Source organism: Chaetura pelagica, unplaced genomic scaffold, assembly GCF_000747805.2.
Source record: "Chaetura pelagica isolate M959 unplaced genomic scaffold, ChaPel_1.0 scaffold254, whole genome shotgun sequence".
NCBI classification, from domain to species: domain Eukaryota; kingdom Metazoa; phylum Chordata; class Aves; order Apodiformes; family Apodidae; genus Chaetura; species Chaetura pelagica.
Window position 1 is genome coordinate 1,419,637 of NW_009952963.1, and position 9,104 is coordinate 1,428,740.

Consider the following 9,104-nt stretch of genomic DNA (forward strand, 5'->3'; position numbering starts at 1 on the left):
TGGTTGTGGTTTACCCTTGCAAACTTCCTGGTGCCCAAGCCATGTAAACAAAGTTTAAATTGAGGTTAAGTTTTAACACCTTTTTACTGGCTTCATGGAATCCATTACAAGTACACCCTGGGGGGTGCAGGAGATGTGGCTGGACTGTAACTTCAGCCACCCAGACAGCCCTGGAGAGCTTGGAGCCTTCCTCCTGCCTGGAGAGAGATGGATTTCACAGCTTGGTTTTGGCTTGGGGTGGTTTTTCCATGACCCCAAAGCCAACCTTCATTCTTCCCTGGGAGGGTGGTGAGAGCCTGGCCCAGGTTGCCCAGGGAAGCTGTGGCTGCCCCATCCCTGGCAGTGTTGAAGGGCAGGTTGGATGGGGCTTGGAGCAACCTGGGCTGGTGGGAGGTGTCCCTGCCCATGCAGGGGGGTTGGAACTAGATGATCTATCTTTAAGGTCCTTCCCACCCAAACTAGCCTGGGATTCTGGGATTTGTGTGTGTGGTTGGTTTTTAACAGCTTTTTCTTCATGATGGGCTGACACAAGAAGCACAAAGAGGCCAAGTTAGTCTGTATGACCAATACATTGTGTCTTTCATAAAGCTTTGGTCTTTTATTTTTTTTTTCCTTTCTGGGAAGCCAGCTCCCTTTCCTCCTTCCTGGAAGAGCAAGAAGTGTCATGGATACAAAGTTTGGACAAGAGCTTAGCTGTGACCTGTCAAATAAATAGTAGTTTCTGTAGCACAAATGATTTTTGTGGGTTGCTGCTGGGTCTCTGTGTCTTCTGAACAGAGAGAGCTGCCCTCATGGTTCTCTTTCCTTCCATGCTGTGACCTGCTGCCCAGTTTCAATGCACCCTGGGCTTGTCCTGGCTTTGACTCTCCTTATCTCATTATCTCAGAACAGCTTTGTTCTTTATTCATCTCCCAGCTGCAAGTGGTAGATAAGTTTGTCTTGTGCCCTTTTCTTGGAGTCCACCTCCACACTTCCCACCTCCACACTTCCCTCTCCTTCTCTACTGCCTGAGGTCAGGCTGCCTCTGGATTACTCCTGGAGTGTGGCAGGCACTGAGCTGCTGGAAGGTGGATGTTTTGCAGCATTTCTAGAAGGGGTTTGCCTGCTTGTGCAGAGAAGACCAAATCATTGGGGATCAAACATCAAACCATCCAGGTACTTGGAGGCATCACCTCCAGTGGAGAAGGAAATGCTCTGTCCCCACAGCCACCATTTTGTGGAGTCATGGTCTGGATGCAGCTCCTTGGTTGGGGCTTGGAGCAACCTGGTCTGGTGGGAGGTGTCCCTGCCCATGCCCATGGGACTAGATGATTTTTAAGGTCCTTTCCAACCCAAACCATTCTGAGATTCTGATTGGCAGGTGATCCTTTTGGTCTGTTTTTCCCATCACTGACATCCATTCAGGAATATTTTACTAGAGCAGAAGTTTATTTATGTATTTAATGACCATTCATTATGCAAATGAGGGCACTTGGGCTGTTGTAGAGTTGAATTTTTGTTTCTCAAGAGGGATGTTGTCCTTCTTCACTGGGTTGTCATTAAAACTGTGCTGCTGTGGGTGCTGGAGTGTAGCAAATGGGGACTGTTCACATCTTCACCAGGCTTAGTTGACATTTAAATGGAGCCTCTTCCCTAGTAATTCCAAGAGCAAGAACTGGAGTCACCATCCAGTCTTACTGGAGATAGATACCACCTTTGGCTTTCCCATCTGGGGACTCCCTGGGACATCAGTGCTACCAGTTTGTGGTAGGTATGGGCAAAGGTGGACTCCTGTCTCAGCAGCCCCCTGTTGTATCCCAGAGGTTGTTACTCAAGGAGGGGGCAGCTCTTCTGCACTGGGTGGTGCCTGGGGCTGGGGGCAGGGCTTCAAGGTGAGGAGCTGCAGTCAGGACACATTGGACCAGTGTTGTGGGTCCCATGTGCCCATGCAGGGGGTTGGGACTGATGATCTTGAAGGTCCTTTCCCACCCTATCCAGTCTGGGATTCTATGATCTTATGTCAACCAGCTGCAGCACCCCCAGCAAGGGCTCTGCTGGGAAGGGGACATTCTGCTGGACCATTCATGGAGGGGAAAAAAGCACCTCTTGGACCCACAGGACAGCTGCTGGCAGCAGGGGCAGGTGGCCTGGAGCCTGCAGCTGGTCTGGGAGCAGGACAGGTCTGCAGTGTCTGTGGGGTAGTTCCTGGGAGAAGAGAGGGGAAGGAGCTTGTGTCTGCTTCTCAAACCTGGGGCTTTGGGGAGAAGCTGGATGTTGTGTGTGAGGAGGGAAGAGAGCACTGAGGGTCTGGCCCAGGGAGGAGGATGAGGAGGTTCAGGAGGAGGTTCAGTCTCAGCCAGGAGGTCATGCTCTGCCCCTCTGCACCAGCTGGTGCTGAGCCCAGATGATTTAGGTGTCTGCAGGAGAAAGCAGACCAAGACTGAAGGATCTCAGACCTCTGACAGCATCAGGAGACCCTCAGGACCTGGAAGCCCCCTTGCCACCCACTGCCCAGCCCCAGCTGAGCCCCACATGCCAACCCCGGGGTTGGTGACAGCGCTGTCCCTGCAGCTTGGTGACAGGCTGGGGTGACAGGCTGGGGTGACATCCCCAAGGCGTGGGGCTGTGGGAAGGGATCAGACCCAGCAGGGACCTGAGCAGGGACCTCATCTCGGCTCCCCCTTCCTCTCCAGGCCCTGCAGGAACCCCCTGCTGGTGGGGGCAGGAGGGACAATCCCTGTACCCTGAGCTGCAGGGGTGGGTGCTCCCTGCCCACTGGGGGTGGGGGGGCTGGGTCCCCATCACTCCTTTCAGCCTTTGCTGCTGGTTCCTGGCTGTCGTGGGGGCAATTTTTCCATCAAACCTACATGTCACCAGGGAAAGCTGGTGGTTGTTTTGTTGTTTTTTTCATAAAACAAACAAATCTTTCCAGTTTTTCTAAAAATAACCACTGTTTTTTTGCCTTTCTCTCCCAGCTTGGGCTGCCTTAGAGACAGAAATCTGCCTCCAGCCATCCAGTTATTAATGCCAGGAAACAAACCCTTATCTCTGGTGCCTTGTTCTTGCAGGAACACGTGGGGGTGGAAGCCACCTGGCTGCCAGGAGCCCACGTCCCCATCCCTGCTGCCTGGCTCCATTTTTCTAAAAATAACCACTGTTATTTTGCCTTTCCCTTCTAGCTTGGGCTGCCTTAGAGACAGAAATCTGCCTCCAGCCATCCAGTTATTAATGCCAGGAAACAAACCCTTATCTCTGGTGCCTTGTTCTTGCAGGAACACGTGGGGGTGGAAGCCACCTGGCTGCCAGGAGCCCACGTCCCCATCCCTGCTGCCTGGCTCCAGCCCAGGTGGCTGCTTTGGGGTGGGTTTGGGGTCGTTCCTCTTGCTGCTGCCACCTCTGCTGGCTTGAGCTTCTGCTGGGCTGCAGAGGAGGACAGGGTGGGTGGGTGCTGAGTAGTCACCTCCTGCCCCTCAGCATCCCCATCCCTGGCTGCATATGGTTCCCATGGGATGGGAACTGGGGGCTCACAGCACAGAGGGGGCAGCTCCTTCCCCAGAGCTGCACATGGCAGAGCCTCAACAGTCCAGATTAAGGGAGGACCAGGATGTGCAGAGGCTTTCTGCACAGGGAGACACCCTGCCAGCCCCAGGTGCTGGCTGGGCTGAGTATTGCTCAGCAAGGAGTAAAAAGAGAAATACCTTTTATTACAGATAAAAGCCTCTTAAATGTTTCTAGAGAGCAGAAGGCAGCCCCGCTAGGGGTACAGGCACGCAGGCGGGCACCAAGTGCTTGGTGCCAGGAACATGGAGCTGCTGCAGAGTCCTCTTCCTCTTCCTTCTCCTCTTCCTCCTCCTCCTCCTCTGGCTCCCAGGGGGGAGTGGAGCTCAGTAGCAGTTTGCAATGGTCTCCATGTTGAGGAAGCGAACGTGCATCTTGGTTTCGATGTCGATCCCCTGCCACATCTGCAAGGGGAAGGGGGTGACTGGGGCTGGGGGCTCAAGCTCGGGGCCCACGCCCCAACACCCACGTCCCTGGGACCACTCGGTGTCCTCCTCCTGGAGGGGACCAGCAGAGATGCCACCAACCTTAAGGAAGTCTTCAAAGGTGATGCCCTCATACACCTGGTCCGGCCCCTGGGCGCAGCGAGAGAGAAAACATTACAGCTGCCCCACAGCCATGGGGCAGGGGTCTTGGGGCACTGGGTCACCAGGGGGTGGGTCCCCTGGGGCTATGGGACAAGCCTCCCACACGCCACACCCCATGGCCAGCCCAGAATTCTTTCCCAGAACCACCATGGCTGCAAGCAGCTGCCTTTCTCACAAGCCCCAGGCACTGAGGATGGTGCTTTGTTTGCTTCTCCCCCTGGGGCTCTTAGAACAAAATAACCCTGAAAGCTGCTGCCTGCCAGAGCAGCCCTGGGCCACAGGAGATGTCCTGGGCAGGATGGACACCTTCCAGCCCTGTTTTGGATACCATCCCAGCACCTCTGTGCTGCTGTAGAGCGAGGAACCAGCTCCCACCATTTGTCCCACACAGATGCTGGCAGCCTCCATCATGGCCCCGTCGGCGATGGACCTCGCCGACTCCTTCTCCAGGTGGGGGTTCCCTGACAGCAGTTCCTCCACCACCTGTGAGGCAGCAGGTCAAAGGCAGGGCCAAGAATTCAGTGGTGATGGGGCAGGAGGAACCATACGTTACATTTCTGTACTCCTGCACTGTGATCTTCCCATCGTGGTCCGAGTCGTACATGTGGAAAAGGACTGGAAGGGGCGAGAGCAGCGCGGAGGGGTCAAGGTGGGGCTGGTTCCCCTTGTCCCTCTGCCCCCTCCTCCCCAGCCTGGAGCTTTGGACAAGCCTCACATTTGAGCTTCTCTTTCCGGAAACGATCGAGCTGCTCCTCGTCCATGTTCATCTCGATGGGTCTGAAGTAGGACATGATGGTCAGGAAGTCTTCGAAGTTGATCTCGTCCGCCAGCCCGTCTGACTCCTGCCGCAGGTTCCTGCCCAGAGCAGAGCCCCCAGTGACAGGCAGCCAGGACCCCCCACCCACCCCTGCCTGCACACAGCCCAGCCTGGCCCTCAGCAGAACTTCAGGGCTGTTTTGATCTCCATGACTCAGCTGAAATGTCTATTTCTCCCCCCTCACTCCATCCCAGCCTTCAGGGGGATCTTTGCCCGGTCACGTCCTGCTATCAAAGGATCAACCTGCCCCTCCCCACTGTGCTGGGGGGGGTTCTTACCTCTTGTCAAAAAAGGCATGGACGATTTTCCCCCTAATTGGATTGAACTCCAGGTCAGGGATGCTGTCAAAGTTCTCTTTGCTGCAAAAGGAAACAGAGACAGCCCCAAGTGTGAGGGAGCCACGGTGGAGGGAGTCACTGCTGGGCTGGGGCAGAAGCTCCAACCTCATTCTTTCAAAGTAAACATGAAATACAAGATGAGGTTTTGCATGAAAACCCTGATTTGCCTCAGTTCAGGCTGCAAAGCCCTGCTGCCCCAGCAGTCTGTGCCTGCTGCAGCTCCAGGGGATTTTCCTCCCTACTCAAAGGGGTCCTTGGGAAGCTCTGGGACACAGCAGCTCAGGGCTGATGCTGGAGCCCTTTGAATGGCTCAACCTGCAAAAGGCTGCCTGGGGTTTTTTTTGAGTGTTTTCCCAGGAATAAGGTCCTGAATGGGGCTCAATGAGGAAGGAGCTTCTGCCATCCACCCTCCTCTTGGCCTGCTCTGCCCTGCTCTGTCCCACAGGCTCTCCCTGCTGCCCCGTGTTGTGCTGCTCAGACACCAGGCTGAGCCTGGGCTGGCCCTTTGCTACCCCATTTGTGGAGCAAATGAGCCAAGACATGATCTCCAGGGGTGGAAGAGCTGAGCTGCCTCCTCGTGTGGCTGGGGAAGCTTCTCAGCCATGCCTGAGCTTTCCCAAGGAAGCAGATCCATGGCTTGGTTGCACCATGGTCTGCACAAGCACTGAGGAGGAGGAAAAGGCAGCTGCCAAACCCAGGGCAGCTGCCTCTGTGTCAGGACTTCTCCCTTCCCACCCCAAAACTGATTTTCAAGCTGGAGGAAAACGGGGTCCTGGGCAGGACCCCCCCCTGCTCTCAGGCCACTGTTCCACCTCCACGCTGCAGAGCCAGCTCGTGGCAGTGGGATGACTGGGAAGGACATGCTCATCCTCCCAGCCCGGGGAGCCAGGCATCCCAACGAGGCACCCTCACCCCCCCAGGAGGGCATCACCCCCTGGGGGATGCTCTGGCCACCCCAGCAGGGCAGGACAGGCCCCGGGACAGCTCCCTACCTACCGGATCGTCAGCTGGTCCCGGCTCAGCTGCTTGAACCTCCGGTGCAGGTGCTCGATCTGCTCAGAGGTGACTGCAATGGGGGGGGAAAAGAGAGAGGGGACAGGGGGTGAGAGCTCCCTGGGGGACCCCCTGGGACCGACCTGCAGAGCTCGTGTCCCGCCCAGGGGTACAGGGAGACTGGTGGGCACCAAAATGTGCCACAAAGCTTTGTTTCCTGGGGTCAGCACCGCAGCCTACCTGGTCCCACAGAGGCCAGAATGCCACCAGTCCCTGCACAACCCCCCTGCCAGCAGCTGGGCAGGGCCATGGGCACTGCTTGGCACAGTTGTCCCCATCCCTGCTCTCCTTTGGTGGCTCTATGTGCCCATCTCTCTGCTTCGGTCCCTGTGGCCTCAGCCTTGCTCACTACAGGGGGTGATGGGGTGATGGGTTGACACCAAGGGCTGGTTTATCACCAGTCCCAAGTCTGCAAAACCCCCCTTGGCCCCACATGGAACAGCATGGCAGGATCCCACCTCCCTCCCTTTCAGCTCCTCAGTAACAGACCCTTCTAACAGGCTTCACCATTTAACTTGGGGGTTGTTGGCCCCATGGGCAGGAGCCAGGCCCCAGCATCACGTCTCCTCCTGCCCCAGGACATCTCCCCTTGCAGCTGGGGGGGTCCAGGTGCCCCTGTCCTCAGCCCTGCTAGGTGTCAGAAAACAACACCACCAAAAACCAAGACTCTCCCCAAAGCTGGGAGCAGCCACCCATGTCCTGCCAGCAGCCAGGAAAGGCTGGATGGGAAGGGAGAAGATGCTTCACCCAAAAAAGCAAAGCTGGGCTCTGGAAGAGCTGCTGCTGCTGCTCGAGCCTGGGCACAGGGAATCCCCAACCATGGGAGTGGGAGCTGCCTCCCCAGGGATGCTCCTGGAGCACCAGGCTGGGCAGGGGCTGCAAGTGAGGTGCCCAGCAGCCTTGCTCTGAGACCCACAGGCACAGAGGGACATCAGCATCTCTCCCCACCTCCCCAGTCCCACACCACAGCTCATCTTTTTCTTACCCAGGGATTCTCTCCAGACTGTAACCAAGCCCTGCAACCCCCTGAGGACACTTAGAACCTGATTTTCATGTAAACAGCAGCAGCAGCCCCAGCCCAGGAGCCTGGGAAGCAGCTTTTGCCTCAAGCTGCAGGAGCTGGTGGCACCTCCAGGCACCAGGTGTCCCCGTGCCCAGTGGCTTTGCCCGGTGGCACCCAGGAAGGGAAAAGCAAGTTACAGAACTGCTGAGGGGGCTGCACATGGGGGGGACATTTCCATTTCACCAGCAAATGGTTAAATGCTGCGGCTGAAAGACAAAGAGGTCCTGGCTGAGCCCTCCTCTGCCATGTCTGGGATGTCCTGTCCTTTGCTCCTGCTCTCACTGGTGTTTGACAGCCTTGAAATGGCAACTCTTATCGATCAGGAAGGCTGAGGCTTCACAGAGCTCTAGAAAAGGCCTGGAAACCCCACCCGTGCTGGTTGCTGAGGCTCTGGACCTGCCCCAGCCCCTGCCCACACAGGCTGTGCCAGCCCCTTGAGGATGAGGCCGTTTAAGGTCCTTGGCCTGTTTTTTGGGGGGTTCCCTGACTGCACGGGGGCTCAGGCACCACCAGTTCACCCACGGATGGGGTTTTTTTTCCCCTCCCAACCCCTCCTTGCTGCTCTCCCCACACACACATAAACTTTCTCTGGACTTTGCTTTCCAATTTTGGCCACAGAGAAGTGACCTTTTGCTTTCTTCCCCTGCCACCACCACTGTCCCCATGGGACCAACTGGCCCACCAGGCCCTCAGCAGCTGGGACTTGGTCCCACACCAACATCTTTGATCTCTCAGAAGAAAAAAAACATCCCAGCCACTGACATCACAAAAAAAACACCCCCCTGGGGTCACTGGAGGGATGATCATGGCTGGTCCAGCCCTGCTCCCCATCCAACCCACAGCTGCAAGGAGGGGGTTTTCCTCCTCCTCTCCCCAAGCCCAGGTCTCCCCCCCAAGCTGGGGTGCAGGCAGGGCTCCCAGGACCATGTGGGTGCTGTGAAGGGCAGCAGAGCTCGGGCTGCCTTCCAGAAAATGAAGCTGCACCTCCCCACAGGGCTAAAAGGCTTTGCTGTGAGAAGGACTGGCTGAAGGGCAGCAGAGCTTGGTGGTGCTGAGGAGCAGCTTCAGGGCTCTGGTGCTGCAGGGCTGTGTTCAAGCAGGGGAAAAACATAACTGGTATTTAAACCCAAGGCTGCTGGGTTTGCTGGTTCCCAGCCTGGAGCAGTTTCTGCTGCTTGAGCAGCCCCTGGGGAAGGGATGCAGCAATGGGGGGGCTCAGCATCTGTGCTGCCCCTCCCCTGTGTTTCACCTCCGTGGACCAGCCTGGGTGCAGGAAAAGGTCTCATCATCCCGGGAAAAGCCACTTCAGCATCAGGCAGATGCCTCTGCTGCAGCTTCACGGTGGGGCTGTGGGTGCCCCTGTGGCTTTTGGGGCTTGAAGCACCGGGGGGAGCAGGCAAAGGACTGTGCCCTGGGCACCCCCTGGGAGCTCTGCCCTGTCCCTGCTGCTCCCCAGGGCCCGGGGGTGGCTGGGATGAGGTTGTACCACAGCAGCAGGGCTGCAGGAACACTGGCATTCCCTGGGTTTTCCCAGCAGGAGCTGCAGCGTGGTGGGGGGGGGGAAAGCCCTGCAGCTTGGGGGGGAGCAGCAGAAGGCAAGTGCCCCATGCTGGGGTCATCACACCCAGCCTGCCCTGACCCAGGGGGCTCAGGAGACCTTTTTTTTGGGGGTGCTACCTTCTGTCAACCCTTCCCTGGGGCTGATGGAT

At 57.0% G+C, this 9,104-nt stretch overlaps 1 protein-coding gene across 1 annotated transcript; it reads right to left on the reverse strand.

Moving 5' to 3' along the window:
- Positions 1-3,863: 3,863 nt before the first annotated feature.
- Positions 3,864-6,582, reverse strand: TESC (tescalcin). Its single transcript, XM_009995684.1, has 8 exons — positions 6,513-6,582; positions 6,276-6,345; positions 5,220-5,300; positions 4,840-4,979; positions 4,678-4,739; positions 4,500-4,607; positions 4,065-4,112; positions 3,864-3,941 (listed from the first exon to the last, which is right to left on the reverse strand). The coding sequence occupies exons 1-8, from the start codon at positions 6,580-6,582 to the stop codon at positions 3,864-3,866; spliced, it is 657 nt and encodes a 218-aa protein (XP_009993986.1).
- Between the last annotated feature and the right edge of the window lie 2,522 nt (positions 6,583-9,104).